Source organism: Leuresthes tenuis, unplaced genomic scaffold (assembly GCF_036924035.1).
Source record: "Leuresthes tenuis unplaced genomic scaffold, fLeuTen1.0.hap1 SCAF_7, whole genome shotgun sequence".
NCBI classification, from domain to species: domain Eukaryota; kingdom Metazoa; phylum Chordata; class Actinopteri; order Atheriniformes; family Atherinopsidae; genus Leuresthes; species Leuresthes tenuis.
The window spans coordinates 22,664,179-22,686,646 of NW_027325361.1; the positions used below are offsets into that span (position 1 = coordinate 22,664,179).

A 22,468-nucleotide genomic window follows, 5' to 3' on the forward strand; every position below is an offset into this window, starting at 1 on the left:
CTGCTGCTTCTTCCTCCTTCACTCCGTCTTCAACCTCTGGCAACTGGCCCATTTGCCTCTGCAGCTGAGATGACCAGGCAGCCAGCCTGAGGCGGAAACTCGCACAGACAGAAGTAGAGAAGGGGTGTTGGAGAACAGAGGGGGGAAAGAGAAGCTGAAAAGGTAGGAAGTTGCATCTGAGAGCGCTTCAGTGGAAGTAAGGCAGGCGAGGAGGAGGGGAGGGGGAAGTCAGTACGGCCAGGGTCGGAGAATTGGAGGTGGAGGAGGGGGAGGGAGAGGAGGGGGGGACCAGGAGAGGAGACAACCACAGTTCAGAGAGAAGAGAACAAGGGAACCGAGAGTTGGGGGGGTGGGGAAGGGAGGAAAAAGAGCTGAACGTTGATCATGAAGGCTCTGTTGCTGCTGGTTTTGCCCTGGCTCAGCCCGGCCAACTACACAGACAATTTGGGCAACCTGCACATCCTCTATTCAGAACTGTGAGTACAACACTCAGCCTCCTCCTGCATCCTATTCACCAGCATCACCTCATCCCTCCCCATCCATCAACACACCCTGCAGTTGTTAAGGTGCTGTTGTTCATTTCCCTCACTTCTTGCAGCCATCTGTTTGTGTGTGCAGGCAGCACACTCATGCGTGTAGCAGTGTTTACCTCGTGATCATCACATGAAGAGTCAGGGTGTTCCTCTGTGTTTGGTCACTGGTTGCCGTGGCACTGGGATACAGCAGAACCAGCAGGTAGTGCTTTGTGCTGTTCGGGACAGTTTGGATGCTACAGAGCAACACTGCAGCATGGCATCTCTCCCTTTCCTAGTCTCTCTTCAGCAGCACGTGAGTGAGTGTGTAACTGCTGTATTGATGGGAGCAAAATGTCAGCTCGCATTTGCTCCAAGCGACAGACTTTAAATACTATATGTATATTGTGTCTGGCACAACTGTTACTACTGTGTGGTTGTTTGTGGAATAGACTTTCACCTCAGCTCTAAAAATTTATGATTTGCTTCTCTCGGATCACATCATTGCGCATCACACAATCCTATATGCACAATTCATTTTTCATTTAAAAGAAATTAGGGATGTATGAATTTTGCAATTCTGGTCCATTACAGATGTCGTGGTTAAAGAGAAAAAAATGTCGCCGATAGATTACACCAATCATTTTTCTTTGTTTTTTTTTCCCTTTAATGACAGGGAAACACTGAAATATACATCATGAAAAATAACTGAACGAAAGAAATACAAGTATTTTAGCCTCATCATACTAACCTTGAATTGGCACAATTTCTTACTCTTCATGATTATGATCCTTCCACATGAAAAGATCCTGAAACTTTTCAAAAGACTCAGTTACTTTTTAGGGTTTGCTGTACATTCTCCAACAACATTTTTTTGTGGCCATCTAAATTAAAGGTAAATAAATCTGGTCAGTTTGAGGTCAATGAAACACCATCAGGACACATCAGATATATATCTGCCATTTCTCATTGGTTGATGTTAACCTATTTGCTGATCGGCTGATTGTGAAGAAGCTAAATAATGGCTGAACTGATCTAAATTGATACATTGATCAACTTATTACAATAAATAATGCAATGTTTAAGTGACCCTTTGACACCACACTATACGTCACGCTACCTTTAATCTTGGCTCCTCTTCCTCTGGACAGTGTTTGGAGCTCTGTATTGGCCCCCTGACATTCATTGTGTGGGAGCTAATGTTGACTACATTCAGCAGCTCCATGTGGAGCCTGAGCTCTCTGAACCCTGAGCTGGTCTACTGCTCTCTTTTCCAGTGTGACGAAAATGTCCCATTATACTGCATAAATACATGGAACAATGGAGCGCCAAGCAAATCCCCACATTTTATTGTATGCTCTCTTTCCACTGAGTGGGGCTTTAGCTGTTGCAGACACCAGGAGCCCATGTTAGACAGCAATAGATGCCAAAGCTAAGAGGAGAGGAAGGGGGGACTGATGAGGTTAGAAGATGAAAAGTAGAAGAGGTATAGTCCTTACATTTGAGTGTGTGTGGAAAGAATGACAGATGGATGCAAGAAGAATGGAAAAGACGTGGATGAGCATTACAGCAGAGGAGAGAAGAAAGGGGAGATGAAAGAATACAGAAGGGTTTGGGGTTACTTCCTGTGCCTACCTTCCATCTGGCCATACATACGGCTGCCATGGTGATGGCACCAAGCACGTCCAGTACGTGGGCTCTTTCAGAGAGGGCTTGTTTGTAAATAAAATCCTTGGACTCATCTCTAGCGCTCAGGAAACCCTCAAAGTGAGGGATATTGACAGTGTGTGTTGTGGAGCGTTTCTGTGCCGGTGACAGTGAGGTTTTTTGCTGATTATGACATGACAGAGAGAGAAACCAGGAGCAGACAAACGCGGACGTGGTGTTTTTCTGCCTGACTGGAGAGCAGTGGCACACCATTTGTCTTTATCCATACTGTTGACAGGAGCAGCCTCCAGCTCCGCCTGTACAACGACCGCCTCTGCCTGCCTCCGTTTTCTCCGTCCCCCTCTCACTCTTCTTTCTCCCTCCCCTCTTTCTTTTTCTGACGTCTTTCAATTTATGTGATGACTACAGTTAGTTTATATTACGTGGAAAACATGAGAGCGGCTGCAATCCGTCTCACTCACACATCACTATGCATGGTCTGGCTTGTATACAGACTCTACTTGCTATGTGTAGATGTAACTAACATTGCAAAGGGAGAACATGTTTTTCTTGATAGAATGCTTCATACAAATATCTATATTGCAATGAACACAACCCTTCCTTAAAGGGGAGAGCAACTGGGTTATCATATTCTTCCTGTAAACACACACACTAGACTTTGCTCATTCCCTCCCCCTGCCCACACGGCCTCCCTTGATAATAGCAGTGCAGTGCTGTAGAGTATTTATGATTAATCTGTATTCATTTCTGAGCCTGGGCTGAAATGTCTTAAACACTATGATTAGCTTAGCTTCCGTCCTTTCAGCCCTCATCTCGGAGGTGTTTGATCACAACGAGATGTGCGCTCTCCCAGTGTTCCGGACATCTTCAGCATGGACGCATCCTAACAGGATTAGCCACCCGGCCGCCGCGCGCTCATTGAGTCTGAACAATACCAATCATTTGTTTATACCAGGTCTGCCGCGAGTCAAAGGCTAAGCACCATGCCGTGCCCTCTTTGGCCTCATGTGTCTGGACGTTTGGGGCAGGCTTTGCTAATTAGACTTTTGTCTGGATTAAATATTAATCCCTGTTCTGAAGTCAGGCAGCTCTCCTTGTCATATTGAATTTAGCAGGCACAAAATACTTTAAGCCCAGTAGGAGAGTGGCCACGTACCCCTTTTAACCACTTGTGCAGCTTTTAAAAAGAAAAATCTAAGTAATGACTCCTTTGCTTGGTTTGAAGCATATTCAGTGTGTCTATCATGGGAGTTTTCTTTTTATGCATGGGTGCACCGAGTCAACGAGCAACGGCACAGTCAAACATGAGAGGATGCAGAAGAAAAAAGGATGTTTAAAAAACAGACTAAACTTGAATCTCACATTACACTCCACATAAAACAACAACAAAGCAAAATACAGATTTGACTGTGAGGTGTGCAGCATTAGTACACAGTCACAAAGAACAGGTGAAATGTGCATGTATTCATTTATTCATGAGGAGAAGTGAGCAGCAGGTCAGAGTGTTTTCCTGTCAGATGTGTCACTGTTCAAGCAGAAAGACAGCAAGGTGAACATCTATTAGTGTCAGCATCCAGGAAATGCTCAGAGATGTGACTGAGTTTGGTGTTTCATTAAAAAAGCATTCTACTTAAGTCAAACATTTATTTGTTTCCGCAGTGCAGCGTGTTTTCATATCTGTGCTGAATCATTCATATCAGGTGCCCTACTTTCTTAGCTGTATCACTGAGGATGGGTGTGTTGTGAAAATAGGTGTCTGTTAACCTTTGCCTCTGGCTGGTTAAAAGTCTGGCTGTTGTTTATGGGGTTTTGAGGCTTGACATGTTTAACTTCTTCAGCCTCCTGTCTGCAGCAGGTTAATCTCTGGAAAGGGTTCCATATGAGAGGCCTGGCAGCCACCAGACTGTAACTGACAGCAGAGAGGAGAGCAGTGCAGAGCTAATCTCTCACGTGAACAGTGTCCCAGTCAATGCCAGGGCTTTAGGTTGGGCTGACCAGTGCTGGCTGTGGTTCAGGCATTTGTACCATGGCACGTGGAGAGAGAGAAACCAGGACACTGCCAAGGGCCTGTGTGGCATAAAGAAAGAAATATAGGCGAAAAGGCGCCAAGAGGAATGTGAGACAGCAGCCTTGAGGGGATTCTCTATGATCATGCACTGTATGCACTGTATAGGGGATTACAGTTGGAGCTGATGGCACTTGAGCGAGAGGAATGAACTCTTACTACAAGACTGCAGGATAGGAAAGCAGCTACTGTTGAGGCGGATATATATAGGGTGTATGAGTAAACTTAGATCCAGCTCAGTTGGGCAGCAGTGAATAAATCAGTTCTAGTACTTCCTCTGCTCTTTTTCAGGTAGAGATTGCCCTCTTGGTGGAAACCAGACACTGATACAGTAATTGCTGCATAAATATTATTCCAGCCTGATCATGGGGTCAGGGCTCAAATGATGATCACACATATTGATTGGTCAGAGAAAGCATGACTCAGAGTTTGGGCCGCTTCTAACTGGCTGACTCGACTGACATGCTTGCTGGGAGGCTCGTGCTCCTCGGCACAGGTAAACACTCAGAGGCATTAAGCATGCCAGAACTGTGCAGCCTCTTCTCACTGGACAGGAGCACAATGGAAAATTAAAACGCAAAGGCTTATCTGCTGCTCCACATGTTCCCTTTTGTTTTGTTGCTTAGGAGTTACAACCAGCAGACCCCTACTCCTGACATGAATATAGCAGCTCTGTCTCAGGAAAGCTGTGCTCACTGAATGTCACCTCACCCCCTCCTCATGCAGCAGATGGGATTACCCCTCAAAGCAGGCGGATCCAGTCAACACACCGGCGCATCCCCTGATTAACACTCCTCTAGTTCATCATTAACTGGATTACTCTGTCTTTATGCCGCTCTCCTCCCTCTTGCACTATTTATCTATCATTCTGTCTATACTCTCCAAATCAAACTTAACTTTATGTGTTTGGCATGTGGCCCTTGTGTGTGGAAAGGGGGTAATTGATATACTAATCTAATTAACAAAAAATATTTAATTCATGCCTTTATCAACAAATTGAATTATTGGCCAGCATCCCTTCCCAAACGTGACTATTTTGTGGGGTTCTGCGGGTGTGTTACATCCACAGCTGCTTCACCAGACCCGGTATTTTTTTTATTGATATTGTTGTTGCTCTTAAAGAGGCTACACTTGGGCCTTAGCCTTAAGCTGTCACATAGAGATAGTCTCTACCTGAATCAGCTGGTTTAAATGTTCAGCAATGCCAGGTTCCATAAAGAATTACTTGATTTTAAAGCTTATTTTTCTGACTTTGCTTTTCTGTTCTGTGTTGTAGGTGCAGTGAGTAGTAAGAAAAGCTGAAAGAGTTCTTCTTTTTCTTTGGCCGGGCAGTTGGTTAAAACTATCTTTTTAAGTTAACTTAGCTGCAGGCAAAAGCATGTCTCTGAGCTCTAAAATGACTAAGAAGGAGATATATCACTAACTGTGTCTGTGTGTTTCCACATTCATTAGTGTTCTAAGAATACACTCAGCACATGTTGTCACAAAGAAACGCTCCACATACACACTCGCTGTATTCCACAGATTTTTTGGTGAGAAAAACCTGCGGGTTACCTTCAGGATCCTTGTGTTACTGGAAATATTTCTTCTTTCTGCCTTGCATGACAGGCGTCGCAGGAATTTTTTCAAGAGCAATAGAAAGTAACCTGGAACAGGTGCCTGCTGCTACTTTCATTTTCAAAAAGTAGCGAGATGAGAGAGGGTCACACAAAGGTTGTGTGCTAACAGACAAAAAATTAGCTTGCTGACAAACAATTATTTAGAATCCCCCAAAAATTGCTTTTTTTATTCCAACAGTTGTGAAAATACACAGCAAAAATTAAGTTAATTTCTTTATCTGACTGTCTGACCCAGAATTACTACCTCAGTGGGGGTAATTTGCACTTTACAGGGAGTGTGGCCCAACACGACTGTCCGTGGCGGCCAGGGAGCAGGGAGAGTATTTGGGTTAGGAAGGATAATCCACTCACCCCTAAAGAGGATTGGAAAATCTCACGGGCTTTGATGAGTTGTGAGCTGGTGTTTATATCACATCACAAGAACAGGACTGTTTGTGTTGCAGCCAGCATACTTCAGCGCGACCACCGAGTCCCCGAAAGCATTATGGGTGATTGTTACTGTACAGTAGAGAGTGGTGGAAAAAAAAAAGGAGGTGATGGGGGGAGTATAAGGGAACAAGGGAGGATTTGCGCCTGTCGGTGCTCTTTATCACACCACAGATCCTTGGGTTTAGAGAGATGATGTGATAACTGAGGCTTGCTGAGACAAGGCTACAGCAGTGCTAATGAGCCCCCTCTAAGCTTGGTGATCATCCCCTGAAAAAAGGCGCATTAGAATAGCTTTGCCTAAGCACTCAAAGTTCCATCATTATTTACAAAAGAATATTTGTTGATTGATTTGTTTGGGAAAGAGATACTGGTATGTTTTTACCTTCCTGGTGCACAAACTTAACTGGCACACTCACCTTGGCTTTCAGGCTCTAGGACAACCATAATTAGAAAGACAAGGACTTTCTGTCATGTTTTCCGGCTTTTAATCCCTCAGAACAGTGCAGACTTAGGCGGTAGCATTTAGCCTCAGGAACTTAAACTCTATGACTGTAGCTTTAAGGCAACCTATAGAGTATTTCCCAGAGGAAGAAGGTTGTATTTAATGGGAGACAAAGGCTTTGATAAACCAGCCACACACTAGACGATAGCAGGTTTCACTGTCTCATAGACTCTGTGTTGCTATAGCCTTTATGCTTCTTAGACCTAACAAAAGTACAACTTGTCTCGCTTGTTCCCCCTGGTACAACATCTCTAATAGATCCAAGTTCCAGGATCACAAGCCCTAAAAATCTTCTAGTCACAAATTCCAAATTTGTGTGCAGTGGGCATTCATTAATATGTGCTTTTAAGGTTTGGATGCTATATAATAATAAATAATAAATGTACAGTATAAAGCTGAATGAACCTTATTGTAACAGCATTTGTACTTCACCACTGTCTGATAGTGGTTTTCCATTTTTCCACTGCACATGGTGAAACAGAGGAATGTTGTCTTAAGTTTTCAGTTCCATATAGTCAGCATGACTGGTAGTCTCACACAAGATCCTGTCAAAACTGTGTGTGTGTGTCATAAAGAGAGGAAATGTTACAGAAACTACAGAATAAACAATGCCGCTACCTGAGGCTTCAGTAGAGTGAATCTATATGTAAATGAAGATGTTGACTGCAACTGGGATTAATTTATGTTAAGGAGGACACTTGTCGCCATTTTTTATTCACATTCAGAAGACATGAATAAGAAAAGGTTAATGGAAACAGTAAAAGCAATTTTCCAAATATCATTTGGCTTGGCAAAGATTAAGATGACATGACTCACCAGCTGGCAACACCTCACAACCTAGTTTAGTCTCTTTAAACCAGTCAGTTGAAAAGTCTCTGAATTGCACTTCTTTTTTTGTGGCTTTTTGAAAGGTTCAAAAGCTTCAGATTTGCTTCTCCAGTGAATACTGTTACAGAAAGACAAGCTGACAATAAACAAGCAGACACTGGAATCTGTTGGAGTTTTAGATTCTAATCAAAAATGTTTTTATGTTTTTAAGTAATTCTATATTATTTAATTGAAAGTCCTAAACTTTTTCGTATTTAGCTAACATCTTTCACTTATCTTGTCAGTGTATGGGCAAGTTTTCCAATAAGGAAATATGGCAAACAAGGCCAAATAGGTGAAGGGAGCAATGGTTGATTCACTGATCGACCAGCAGCTCTGCCTGCACAAAAGGAAAGCTAACATATGCTCATGTGCTTTGGGTTGTGTGTCCAACTTTAATTCTTCTAACTGACGGTGAGTGACATGAGGAAAGCTTCTGCCCTCACGAGACTGCAGCTCTGCCCTCTTCAAGTCTGTTGACTGAAATATTGCTCTAAGCAACCACTTCACTCAGTGAAGTGGCATGTCGCCACATGGACATGCTTGGTAGCATTCAATTTACTTACTGAATGAACGTGAATACCTCACAACGGCAGTGCCCATGCACAGGTATACTTGTGCCGTGTATCACAGTGTCTCAGTGAGTGAGATCAATAGGTACTTCAGCTTTCTGTAACTTACCTGCCTGGGAGCATGACTCGTGGCTCGAAGTGAGATGTAGAACCCTCTTCTGGATGAAATGATTTTCCTGGTGAGATATGGACAGAGTGCATGACCCGTTTAGACAGCTCTGTAATTGAGACAAAATGCTACTTCTGGTGGTGTGGTGCCCTATGGGGCTGATAGCCTCTTTGGACTCAGTTGGCTCACTAGTGTGTAATCTTGTTTCTTTTTTAACTCTGCAATGATTTCAACCGTTTTACCTTGCTTTTACCTAACCTGGGTTTTTTTTTGGCCTGAAAAAACTCACAAGCACAGGAGAAAAGATGCAGCTTCTCCTGTGTTTTTCTGAGCTACTGTTGAAGCAAAACCTGGGTTGGATCCAGCTCATTAAAACCCAGTTAATGTTTGTGCTGATGGGTCCGCAGAGACAACCAGAGAGACAAGCCAGAGTTATTCCTGCCTCTGATGAAGCCTTTATGGCTTACAGATGGAGGAAAATTTCCAGCAATACAATACTCTACTCTGTAGGGATATCTTTGATTCACATACATGCATTCCCAGTTTAAAATTGTTTGTGTCAAAGGGCTTTTATGGCTTGTAACATAATATGTGTATGAGCGTGTCTTTGTGCACGAGAGAGAAAATGAGGAAATGTGTTGTGGTTGCGCTGTTGTTGACAGCCAGAAGACATCTGGAACTTAGGAATCAGATTTGTTTTTGAGAAAAGCAAGAATCAAAGGATTTCTGTTTTATATTCAGAAATAGTGTCAGCTCCCCACCCTCTCTTCAAAAGTAAGTTGTTGTTTTTTTCGCATTTGTATTCAATCAACCATCAGTGACGCTCACACTCAGTGCCACAGAGACAACCCAGCCTACATGCGGTTACAGGAGCTGTCATCAGGATGGTGTTCAAGCAACCGATTGTTCAAGCAATCTGTTTTCTTCCTTTTCTTTACAAGAGGAAAACTGATTTTCCTGGTATATCCTTAGTGTTTTACCGTGTGAATTCTAAGTGAGAGCGCCAGATAATGTGTCCTGCCACAACTTTTGTGGTTTGTTATACAGGCTGTGTGGTCTCATAGAGAGCTTTAGTCTCAGCATTAAGGTCAGATTAGCGGTCTTTGTGCGAGGCTGGACCACAAGAGAAAGTCAAGTGTGAAAGAGATGCTGAATTCTGCTTACATCAGTGTTGAGAATTTGACCTTTTCAATAAATGTTAACATAATTCTGTTTACTCTCACTGTGACAGCCTCAACATGTGGTTCATTATTTGAGCATGCTATAGCACATCATCAATCTCACTATGTCATCGCCATGTCCAGAATTAATTGCATGCACTCTATGATTTTGCAACCTTCTGTTTTTCCATGTGTGCAGGTGTAAAGGGGCCTCTCACTATGGGCTCTCAGCAGACAGGAAGCGACGCTCGCAAGAAGGCGAGTGCACTGACAGCACGTCAGAGCTCACCATCGCCACGCTGCCCAATGACGGCCCCACTTCTGCCGCCGTGGCCCTCCTGTCAGATGAACCCGGTCTCGTCAACCCCGCCTTCGACCCCAGCGTGGAGGACAACAGTCAGTCAGGCAGCATGACCAGCCTGGCAGCTCGCAGCAGCAGCAAGAAGAGTGAGTGTGAGTGGTAGAACGGGTGTTTGTGTGATTGTGTCTGGTCATGCTCAGTCCTGATTGACGTCACTCTGAAGTCATCTGGAAGAAGACAATGCTAGAATGACAGACTGAAAATCAATAGACATCCCCTGTCAGACTGTCAAAACTGGATGCCAGCGATATACATTCAAACATTTATTTTAACCTGCAGTTTACCCAAGTCAAGTCAAGTTTATTTGTATAGCACATGTCATGTACAAAACAATTCAAAGTGATTTACATAAAATTAAAGCATTGCAGCGTGGAGTGGAAGAAGCAGTAAAAATACATAAAAGAATATAAAGAGAAAGAAGTGAAATAATTCAAATGAAATCAAAATTATTTAAACAATCAACAGTATAGATAAATGAAAAGATACCGTGCAGATTTCATGCATAAACACATGAGAAAATAAATGTTTCAACCTGGATTTAAAAATGTCTACATTTGGTGACAGTTTAATCTCCACTGACAGCTTGTTCCACTTGTTTGCAGCATAACAGCTAAATGCTGCTTCTCCATGTTTAGTCTGGACTCTGGACTGCACCAGCTGTCCTTGGATCTAAGAGCTCTGCTGGTTTATATTCTCTGAACATATACCCAGGCGCTTATTCGATCTCGAATGCAGTCTTTGTTCGGCTTAATGGCCTCTGATAGAAATCCTATTAACAAATTAGCACTACTTCTCTTTTTTCTGCAACAATCCATAAAGTCTCTCTTCGTGGAAAACAGTAGACAAACAAAGAGAGAAAGTCACAAAGAGGGAAGGCTCAGTGCAGTCAAGGAGAGCTGGTATGACAGCCAGGTTAAGTATGGCTAGTGAAAATTTGCAATAACACCCTATGGCGTGATCAAAGCTCTCCCTACATTTGTCCCACCTGTGAAACCAGGAAGCAGTCACGAGTGTTCCACTTTGCCCCGCGAAGTAAACACTAAGGACACCAAATGAAGCTGCACCAGCACTTTATGCTCAGCCGGCTGAGCACCCACCACCATGAGCGCCACTACTGCTGAACAAGCTGTCAGCTCCAGCAGCCGCTGGCGCTTTTTAAAGAATAATGTGGCTGTCAGGAGCCCTTGCATCTCTCTGGGCCCGCAGAGGGAGGGAGTGGTGCTGCAGAGGCTGGCTGCCCCATGCCTGGAGCAGCCAAGCATGGGGCAGGTTCCTCAACACTGCATCCTCTTGTTGTCCCAAAAGCAAACTATCAGGGCAGAGTTTCTCTCTGGACAGGTCTGATTTGGATATGTCCACAGTGTGTTACATCACTGCTGCGGTTGCGTAATCATGTTACTATACTCAGGCACTCAGACTGAGTTTATTAATTGAAGAGCTACCTGTTGACAGCAGTTCCCACATGCATAGAAAAGATGCATTATATGAACTCGCTGAAAGTTTCTCAGCAAATGTACCTTGGAGAGCGAGCAAAGGGAAAAAAAGAAAAGGTCTTGTTATTTATTTCTGTGAGATCTCTGCTGTGACACATGGGAGTTCAAATACAATTTATCCAGCAAAGAAAACACACCCCATGTTAGATTTTGTCTTAAAGGTGCAACGCAGCGGTGAACTGTCCTGTCCACAAGTACTGGGATATCTGTGGAGTAATTCTGTTAGCTATCATCCCAAACAAGTGGAAATTGCTTTACAAAAACTTTACAAAAAATGTCATACTGTGTCACTGATAAATAGCAGGTAGGTATATCACCTTTAAAGACAAACTGGGTTTGAAAGTATGTTGAAGTACATAGCATTTCAGCTTTTCATCACTGACTATTGCAACATGTGAATACAGATCTTTTCTGGGGAAGCTTGGGATTGGCTGTGAAGAGCCAGACTCAGACATGTCTGGGCATGTTGAAAGTGAGGTAATTTATAAAGGGCCCGTTTTCCTCCTTTTCTTTGCAGTCAGAAATTTTGACCGTTCTTCAGTGAGGAGCCGCTCCTTCAGGAGGTTGAACCGGGCTTTCAGTGTCCTGCGGAGGACCAAGAGTGGCAACGCAGTCAGCAATGAGACATCTGAGGAGAGAGACAATGCCAGGAATTTCAGTGTGCCACAGGAAGGTACGGATCAAAGCTCTTACATCCATCTCTTTGACTGTATTAGGTCTCTGATGAGAGCTCCTTAGAGAGTTTGACGTCTTTGTTTCCCAAATGTGTATTTTTGGGATGTTCCCTCCGCTGTACGAGGAAGTTGACATGGCCCACTGTGTATCAGCAGCATATGTTTCTTTAAATAATTCAGCTGTAGATTGCAGATTGCATAACTCTACTGGTGCATCACTACAGACAGATCAGAAGGGAGAGTGGCAGCCTGAGGCACTTTGGATAGTGAAGGGATACCAGAGGTCGCTGGAGATGAGCCCGATGACATTCCCCCTCGCTGCTCCCGCTCTCCTCTTATATCTAATCGCTCTCCAGTCAGTCTTCCCCCTCTTTATCTACATGCTGAATATCCCTGTGTCTATTCATCTTCACCTCTTCACCTTCAGGCTTGCATCAACTTGATGAAGCAGTCCGCAGGGAGATCACTATTCTTGACATGCAGATCCATAAGATGCTATATGTTAACAAAAAGTCATTTTAACTGCACAAGTGAACAATGGCAATGAGGAGAAAGTGGAGACAACCGGCTGACTCTAAGATACGCTTAAAACTGACGTCATAATGTGAGTCTATGTTCTAAAAAATTATGACACAACCATGATAGAACATTCTGTCGAGTTCTCGCTGCACTGTGATAGAAGACGAGAAGGAACGTGGTATTGCGTAAGAATGAAGGATGACAAATGATCGGGGAGTAGATTATTCTCAGAGGCCATCACTGAGGAGGCTGAAAGAATAGATTAAATATTCATTGGCTGCCACTAGCGAGACAAAGATAGACAGGAAGGATGGAAGAGTAAAGTACAGAAAGAGGGGGTGGATACAGAAAATAATGATAAAAAAATAAGGAAATGAAGAAGTAAATCTAGGGATTACAATACCTCTACTGTTTGGAGAAGTGGATAAAAAAATAGAGAAATGACAGGATGAAGTGAGAAAGATTGAAAGGGTGTTCAGTGGCTAGAAAGAAAGGTTACATAAGAGCTGCAGGTTTCTGTTAGTGTGCTCTCCACCCTTCACCCGCAGCAATCTGCTGCAATAAAGACAAAATATTGACTTTGAAAAGGGGGAAGTGCTGCGCTGAGCTGAAGCAGCTGAGAAACGCAGAGGGTGACAGCCCAACGAGGTATAAGGAGAGGGAAACAATTTTCCACAACATAGAAAAATAAATAAAATGAGAACTACATCTTTGTCAGTGAATGGGCAAAGCTGTGTGCCAAAGCAGCCACAGAAGATCCCCACCCACCTCAACCAGGTCCAGTTCAGAATAATTGTGTTGTTGAACGGAATTCACCACTGTATGTAAGGGGAACTTGTACAGTAGGAGGAGATTAAACTAGGAAAAGAGTCTCCAATGAGGAGTGTATTGAAAGGACATTAGGCTCAGTTGAATGAGTTTTGAAGAGTAAACAAATGATCAATTGTGCTGCAAACTGAACACTCTGAAATCATGCTTTTGGGACGTCCTTTGAGTCCCATTGGTTGATCTATTTTAGATTTATTTTGCTATCAAGAGAAACTAAAACATCAGTATTTTGAGTTAACATCTCCATGGTACAGTGGTTGGACTGAATGTGTATTGAAATTTTTCAAGCATCCCCACCCAAGTCATTACCCGGTGGAAATTTGGAAATGGAGGGTTTTCCCAAGCACATTTGCTACAGATGTACTATATGTGACTAATGATACAAACATTGAACAGGATTAATCAGCCAAAGAAATGTTCCCTCTTGGCTTGTACAAGTTTGTTTTAGTAACCTGAGGGAGCACAGACAGCTGGTTCCACTGCTGAACCTCTCCACCATGGTCGACAACTCTTTCTCCCTCGATGCGCCTCTTTCCCCACTTCCTCTCCTGTTTTATCTGGATGTTTCTCAAGTTTCTGGTCGTTGAGCAGTTGAACTAAAGTCAGTCTTTTTTTTTTTTATTCTCCCCCATCCTCTCCCTCAGTGCTGGCTCTTCCTCAGCTGCATCACCTGATCCCTGATGGTGAAGTAACCAGTATTAAAATCACACGGGTGGATCCCTCAGATCCGTTGGCCATCAGCATTGTTGGCGGCAATGAGACTCCTCTGGTCCGTATCCTCATCCAGGATATCTACCGGGAGGGTGTCATTGCTCGGGATGGGCGCTTGCTGCCTGGGGATATGATCCTGAAGGTAAAAAAAAAAAATATCAACAATTTTCAGAAAACAATATTCAAGTTGTAAATCCCCTTTTGAACAACTTGTCTGTTTCCCTCTCAGGTAAATGGCATTGACATCAGCAACGTACCTCACTGCTTTGCAGTGGCGACCCTAAAGCAGCCCTGCCAGCTGCTCAGGCTAACTGTCCTCAGAGAACAGCGCCACCGCTACCGCTCGCATGGCCACCCACACAGCCACGTGCATGGCCACGACATCGCCGGGGGCCACCAATCTCACGGCCTACCCCACCATCCCTTGAGAGATGACAGCATCCATGTGGTCCTGAATAAAAGCACTCCAGATGAACAGCTGGGCATTAAGCTCGTGCGGCGGCCTGAGGAGCATGGCGTCTACATCTTTCATCTGCTGGAGGGCGGCCTGGCGGCGCGGGACGGACAGTTGTGTGTGGGGGACCGTGTGCTGGCCATCAACGGGCACGATCTTCGTTACGGGGCGCCTGAACACGCTGCTCTGCTTATTCAGGTCAGTCAGCAGGGGATACAAGAAAGGCAGCAAGCATTAGTATTATACAGAAAGTTCACAGTTGTGACAAATTTGACCAAACGCTATTACAGACCACAAACAACTGCGCTCTGCTCTTACTCTCCTTCCCTGAGGTATTAAAGATAATTGTGGTGATTTAAGCTAATTGTGTTGTGCTGTGCAGTTGTGTCTGCGCTCACTGCAGTTAATAGTGTTTAATTGTGGTGACTCCCTGATGGACAGGGCCATGCGGCTGCTTCTGGTTCCTGGTTGATGCCAGTCAGTGATGGCGTGCGTTTGGTTAATGGTGGTTAATTGGCGTCTGTTTGCGGCTGACTGTGCTGGGTGTCTGGGCTCAGAGTTCCTGTCTGAGCAGTCTGACTGGCTTTTCGGGGTCTCTGTGGAGCCAAAATGGCCTCTCAGAACATCCACTTTCTATCCGAGATTAAGAACTAGCAGGGAAGAAATTAAATTAGTCCAATTAAGGCAATAATGGGCTGAACTGGCTCAGTGCTGTGCTAGACAGACCAGCAGAAATCTCACAGGAATGAGAGCAGAGAGAAGGACGCAGCCATCCAATCTATGTGGCTCTGAGACCACTTGCACTCAAATGTGTGAATGAGTAAAGCTGGACCAGCAGCACAGTAGGAATGAGATTCACAGACAGGACAGAATGATATTGTACTGTTTTGAGATTGTTAGACAAAATAAGAAAATAAATGTTCCTTCTATTTACACAATCATTTGCAGATCATGTCACAACTTGTCTGATTACCGTTGTTTCTCTTAGGCGAGCGAGCAGCGTGTCCACTTCATAGTTTCTCGTCAGATCTGCCTGCCAACCCCAGACATTCTCCAAGAAGCTCCGTGGGGCATGGATGGTCCCCCACCATATTCCCCTGTGGATATAGAGCAAACACTGCTGGTGAGCTGCCACGCTGATACACCAGAGACACGAAAGGCACTAATACACAGAGAGCAGCTTTGTTCCTCTGTGTCCCCTTCCCGTGATGAATATTTCCTTTCAGGTGCAAATGACCCATGGACGTATTATTCTCCCATCAAAGCTGAGCATGTCATTCAAGCAATGCAGCACGAGAGTCCTGTCCTCTTAGTGGGTCATATCAGTCATCTTTTTTTTTTTTCAACACATGGAAAGCATTGTCACACCCCATCGGATTTAATTTACTTCCACCACCTAACCCATAGATTATTTTTACTGAAAGTTGGAAGAAATACGACAGCTTCGAGTGGTATTTCGATGTCATAGGTGGGATATGAGCGGGTTGACATGTCTCCTTCATGACATTTAAATTTGTAAGAAAAATCAGAGGTTAATTGAGCCAGTTATAAGAAAAAGTCATAATTAATCGAATAATATGTCTACTCGCGCCATAGGTGAAGAAGATAGAACCTCTCTGGAGACCATTTGCAGTGCACTGATTGCTGCTGTACACCTCCACACAAATACTACATTGTTGTTGATCATAAAATCAAAGCATTTCAAAAACAGTTTTCCGAAAAAAGTCAAAATTGTGAAAAAGAGCAGGAGTCTAGTACTGTGCAACCAAAAGTATAGTTTGCACTACGAGAGATTTCAAGCCTGACTTTCACATCACAGACAAACGACTCAGATCTGGGCGATCACCAATCGCCAGGTGTGAATGTTTGAAAGACGTCATTTGTGAGGCTTGCAGAAATTTCCCAGTCTCTGACAGAATATCTGGCATGTTTAATATTTTCAGGGAGTCGTCAGGGAAGAAGTTATTGAGTTAGGAGACACAGATTCAGGGGCACAGCAGGGCAAAACCTGGAAAAGGAAAATAACGAACAATCATACAGCAGAGATGATGGAGGGCATGTTGAAGAAAATATGGTGTAAAGTCAGTCGAATTCAGATAAATGTTGGTGAGAACACCCACGCCTCTTTGGTGCTTCTGGCGTGGAACATCATAACAGACTCGAGAAAGAGAAGCCGTGGAGAGAAACTACCAGTTCTCTTCAACAACCAAGTGAGCAAAACAGATTCTATCACCAGGAGCAACTTGTATCATGTATAGTGTTGGAGCTGCAGGATAAAGATCAGTCAGACGAGTTGGTTATTAATCCGGTGAAAAGTCTTTATATTATTTAAAGTATATTATTACCCCCTGTATCAGATCAGTCGCATAGCGTGAATACAAGAGGACCACATTGCTGTATGAACAATGAAAGATCCAATGACACTGAAAATCTCTGTGCCCCACTCCCATAAATGACTCCCCTGCAGGGCTCTCGGGTCTCATGCGTTGAGTGTAAGACCCATGCAATTACTGCCATACATCCATTATCACACACAGTGAACAACTCCATCACAACTGATGGTGTCGCCATGTAAAAAAGAGGACACTAACACCAGCAGTGTTGCTATCTGGGCAGTTTTATCACCAGATTTAGCTTCTTTTCAGAACCCTTAGCATCTAGAGATTTTTAGAACAAACATCCCAAGAACTGCCCTACACCTTTCTCTAGCCCTTTTCACATATCAGTTTCATGGCAAAGAAAGACATCCTTGGTAAATTGACGCTGTACCTCAGCGTAATTTGCACATCATCCTCCTGTCAGGCTCAGTCCCACATCGGCGTGTGCACACACACCCCTCACCCCGCCCCTGCTGACATATCTTGAGCCGAGCTTCCATGGCTTAATAGTAAATAATATACTACAGCCAACAGCCTGTTAGCGTAGCCTAGCATAAAGACCTCTGCCCTGTCAGAAGATGATAAAACCTCTAAAGCTTCATAGAGCCACCACATAGGAGATTAGAACTCATGACTCACACACAGTGTTGTGAGTGGGAAGGCACTGAATATGAGCAGTTTTAACACAACTCGAGTCAGTGCTGTGCCCTCAGGTCAGTAACGTGACTGCAAGTGATCCTCTGTGAGCACAGCACAAATGTGTGAATGCAGCACATTAGCGAAGCAGCACAAGCTACATCCCATCAACCTCAATGTGTCCATGTGTTATTCATTACTACACAGCTTTCCCCCATCTGACTCAGAAACACGCTCACCATAAATAAAGTCTCACTCACTTCATCCCACACACACGCTGCCTCGTTCGCTGCACCAAATGGCGCATCATGACATCTATGAATATATCATTTTCTCTATACCGACCAAGAAAAAGGAGGCACTTTATGCCTGATGTACACACAACTTATCGGCCATATTATATACTGACCAGTTATGCTAATGAGGTCATTCATCAATTAGCTATCAGCAAGGACTGCGCTATTGAGTCTTGTTCCCGTGGCACAGCATGGGTGGCACTCATGTTACTTCTTCCACCCTTATCGCAAGTCTCAGAGAAAATAATCATTATTATAATGCAAATGTGATCCTCTAAAATTCAATTAGACCGTGTAGTACATAGAAGGTGCCCTTGGTGTGAGTCTACAACATGCTTTGAGTTATTGTGTTCATAAGAATGTAGAAACACAAAGAGAGAAGCTCAAGATGCCACAATGACAGTGTGGCAGTATACCCTCGCACTGACTGTTTTCATTCTCTGCCTTCTTTCTTCTGTAAAGGACTCTTGTCAGAAGCCTGCTTGCTATGAGAAGACAGTTACTCTAAGTAAGGAGCCATATGACTCCCTGGGCATGACGGTGGCAGGTGGGATGTCCAGCCGAGGGTGGGACCTCCCCATCTACGTCACAAATGTGGATCCTGATGGAGTAGTGGGGCAGGAGGGATCCATCCGCAAAGGTAAAATGAGTGTCTAATCGGGTAATCACGTAATCTCTAAATATTATTCTTAAAGATTACAACCCATTTCCAAAAAAGCTGGAGCACTGTGTTAAATGTAATTAAAAACATCAAACTTTGAAAGTCAGACATTTTACTACTTCATTGAAGATGTTTGCAACACATCTCGAAACAGTCGGGAAAGGGTCATGTTTACCACTGTATAGCATCCTCTCTTCTTTTAACAGTACACATCTGGAAACTGTGAAGACAGTTACGGGACCTTTGGGAGAGGAATGTTATTCTTTTCTTTTCTAAATTAGGACTCTAGCTGCTCAAAAGTCCTGGGTCTTTGTTGTCATATAAAGTGTTTCAAGATGCACCAAATGTTTTCAGTTGGTGAAAGGTCTGGACTGCAGGCAGGTCAGTCCAGCACCTGGATTCTTCTACTATAAAGTAAAGCCATGCTGTCTTACTGAAATACACAAGACCTTCCCCAAAAAAGATGTTGTCTGAATGGAGTGTATGTTGCTCTAAACCCTGTATATGCCTTCGTTATAGATGTGTATGCATAAGCACCTTTCAGCACTGATGGTGTCTGTTCAGATGTGCAAATTCTCAGCTACATTATATTTGCTCACAAGGTCGTGGGATTTATTATATCAAAAAGAATTTCAAATTTCATTCTGTCTGACCATACTACAGTCTTCCACTTTGCCTTGGTCCATTTTTAATGAGCTTTAAATGCAAAGACTGCAGTGTCACATATGGCTTCTTCTTTGCATTATAGAACTTTAGCCTGTTGTGGTTTAAATATTGAGAGATTTGCATTGTTTTTTTTCCCGACTTTTCTGGAATTTAGGTTGTGTCATAAGGAGTGTAATGTTCAGAGACTAATTCGCGTTAGTTTTGTTTAATTTCTGTCTTGACAATCAGTAGAAAATTATGGTAGACACGCTGTCGTGAATGTGCTTTTGGTGATGAACACAGACAAGAGGATTTGGCGACACATGATACTTATGTTTCATTATGAAAGTTATTTATTCAACAGAAAACTGGTGCTGATGCGGTTCAGCACTTTGCAGATTTGTTCTAACACACTTAAAACACATAACACAGTGAGAATCAGTCAAGTCTGAAACCGTGAACACAGAGAGGCATACTAATAACTGGAGGTAAATTAAGCAGTCTTGAGATCATATAATGCCGCTGAAGGCTAAAGTGTGGGGGATTTTCACCCCAACTGCTGATTCCAGCGATCCATCTTAAGGCATAATCATATTAAGCCCCTCATTACATTCAGCCCCTCCCCCATCTCATCCCTCCTCTGAAGCTTTGTTTATGAGAGGAGGGAAATGTTGTGGTACGGCATAACAGTAACATGAAGTTACTTAAAATTGAATTGAGTTTGTTGTCTTGTGTACGGTTCAAAGTGCACATTATTGTATTCATATGGGAAACAGCTGCAGCTGTCTCTGTTTGTATGCTTATGAAACATGTCTGTGTATTGTAATAGAGCATTAATTTGCATTTGCATATCCTCTCGGGGCAAATGTGTCCTTTGAGTTGCTTACTAGCAAGCTGGACTGTGCTGTCTATCTTTGCACCACTTTCATCGTTGGGAGGCTTTTTAAAGCACAGGTGGCACTTGGTTTCCATCCTTTTGTGTTCTAGCTGGGAGGTTGATGAATATAAAATAGGCAGATGATGAGTTCATGTCCTGTGATGTCTTTTAAAAAGCTATTATCAGAGCAGAAACCTCACGCAGAGGATGAGCAGTGCTGTCCACTTCCTCCCCTGCAGGTGACATTTTGCTGAATGTGAACGGGGTGGATCTGACGGGGGTGACCCGGGGCGAGGCTGTGGCCAACCTGAAGAACACCTCCTCTCCTGTCGTGCTCAAGGTCTTGGAAATGCGTCCTCCAGAGGAAACCCTGCTAGAGTTCCCGCTGCCCCCATGTCTCACACCGTCACCCACAGATAGCACCAAGAGCCCGCTGCCTAATGACGATCACTCCCCACTGTGGGTGTCATGGCTGCAGTTACCCAGGTGAGCCCCCACTGATAAGTCAGCCCTCACTTTCATATGAATGTTTATACTTTTTCTGAGCCCATTCACACAGCTCACACTGGTCCCTCCGACCTCTCCCATCTGGTGCCAGCTAAAGTTTCCACAGAGCCAGCTGGGAAGGGAAAACTCATTATACTTTCAAAATGAACTTTTCTAAATATTCACTTGTAAAATGAAACTTCAGGGAGAGAAAATGTGTTTTTCTCATTGTAGCATATGAATTTTGCATGTTATCAGGAGGACAGGGGTGCAGTAACACCAATAAAAAAAATTGCTGCTCCTGTCGATGTAAAATAAGATGAAATTCAAATGCATTTGTCCTATAGCATTGAATTGATAATGAGTTGAAATCAAGTAGAGAGTTAACATGGATATGTGGTGAAGATGGAATGTGGTTTCCATCTGGCCCTAAGCTACTGGAATGAGAGAGCTGGTTTCAGCAGTATAGCTGCTGCATATGTACTCAGTATAGACGTATAGTATTTAACTTTAAGATGCAGAGGAGAGATTAATGTGTTTAATCTCCTTGGCTTATGCAGACATCTCTACTGCTGCAAAGATATCGTCCTGCGGCGGAGCACCTCGGGCAGCCTGGGCTTCAGCATCGTGGGTGGTCAGGAGGAGGTCAATTGCAATCAATCCTTTTTTATCCGCTCCATCGTTGAGGGGACACCAGCCTACAATGATGGCAGGATAAGGTACTCAGTCAAAGTATATCACTTGCTTTTGTTCATGACCAGAATGTTTAAGACCAGCTTCAAAACCGTATCAAGAAGTCATGTAAAGCCACAGTATATTGGTACTTAAGTCTTACAGGTGAATATTTTCAATGGTCACCTCTCTGTAGATGTGGAGACATTCTGCTCGAGGTGAACGGGAAGAGCACATGGGGGATGACGCACACAGCGTTGGTTCGCCTTCTGAAGGAGCTTCGGGGCAGAATCACCCTGACCATCGTCTCTTGGCCGGGCAGTCTACTGTAGCGGTGCTCCAAGCCACACAGTACCGCTTTAGTGGCAGTAACCAAGGAAAGTGGAAGGCGGAGCTTTAGACTGGTTGACCACCCTAAGCTTGCTGTGTGGAAGAAGCTTAGAATAGAGCTGTAGCTGTTTGGATACCTCACTTCTGATGGACAGCTGAAACGTTGCCAGGAGTTTGAAAGGGGACAGACATGAGACTGGATTGTTACCAGAAGGTTGACTTGTCCCTCCTGGAATGCTGATCTGGGAGGATCCAGGCCTGAGCCACTTCTAACTAGGATGTTGGGCGTTATCTGTTTAGAGGACATTGTCATTGTCTGGAACAGCATCCAGTGAGTGGGGTGGGAGCATCGAAAGGAGACACAACATGTTGCCAATTCCAGTAGATATATAATAGGATATGCGTTAAGCTGGACTCACATTTCTTTTCGTAAATGTTGGGTGTCTAAAAAAAAGTACGATCCAAGCACTTGTAATATGTTTCTTTTGTTTGTTGTATGGCCTTTAAATTTAGGCTTTATTCTGTTTGTACTGACAGTGGTTGTCATCTTCATCTGTTGAACTGAAGACACGTTGCCAAGTAGTAGTCTGTGAGGTTTTTTTCTGTTGTCTCAGAAGCTATGGCTAAATTATTAAAACCACTGGCAAGGAAAATATATGAAAAAACAAAGAATCAATGTGTTCATACCATGTTAAACATTTTATTAGGTGACATTGTGGAGGCCTTACTAATTTTCTTACTTTTAAGAAAAAAACTGACTTGGATTCTGTGTACCGGTGGATGGCCTGAGGCCGTTCTACTATGGTTCTGTCTGTCACGCTTTGGCCTGTGTAGTATATCTGATGGTACATTTGGTTAAATGATCAATAAAGCTGTTTGAAAAAGAGTTTGATATAAGGAATTCTGGTTAAAAGCACATTTCACATGAATTCCCACAACTACAA

The 22,468-nt window shown here is 43.6% G+C and overlaps 1 protein-coding gene across 5 annotated transcripts in view; it reads left to right on the forward strand.

The window, feature by feature from the left end:
* lnx1 (ligand of numb-protein X 1) overlaps positions 1–22,410 on the forward strand; it is a 34,113-nt gene extending 11,703 nt beyond the window's left edge. For 2 of the 5 annotated variants that reach the window (XM_072389968.1, XM_072389969.1), the window contains exons 3-11: positions 9,703–9,956; positions 11,875–12,030; positions 14,023–14,231; positions 14,319–14,741; positions 15,532–15,666; positions 18,316–18,493; positions 20,276–20,522; positions 21,083–21,241; positions 21,391–22,410. In XM_072389968.1, the coding sequence (XP_072246069.1) occupies positions 9,703–9,956; positions 11,875–12,030; positions 14,023–14,231; positions 14,319–14,741; positions 15,532–15,666; positions 18,316–18,493; positions 20,276–20,522; positions 21,083–21,241; positions 21,391–21,526 (1,897 nt within the window). In that variant the 3' untranslated portion in view covers positions 21,527–22,410. Of the gene's footprint in view, positions 1–331; positions 477–9,702; positions 9,957–11,874; positions 12,031–14,022; positions 14,232–14,318; positions 14,742–15,531; positions 15,667–18,315; positions 18,494–20,275; positions 20,523–21,082; positions 21,242–21,390 lie in introns of those variants that run through there. The other 3 variants (XM_072389971.1, XM_072389972.1, XM_072389970.1) reach the window with 3 other exon arrangements.
* The last annotated feature ends 58 nt before the right edge of the window (positions 22,411–22,468 follow it).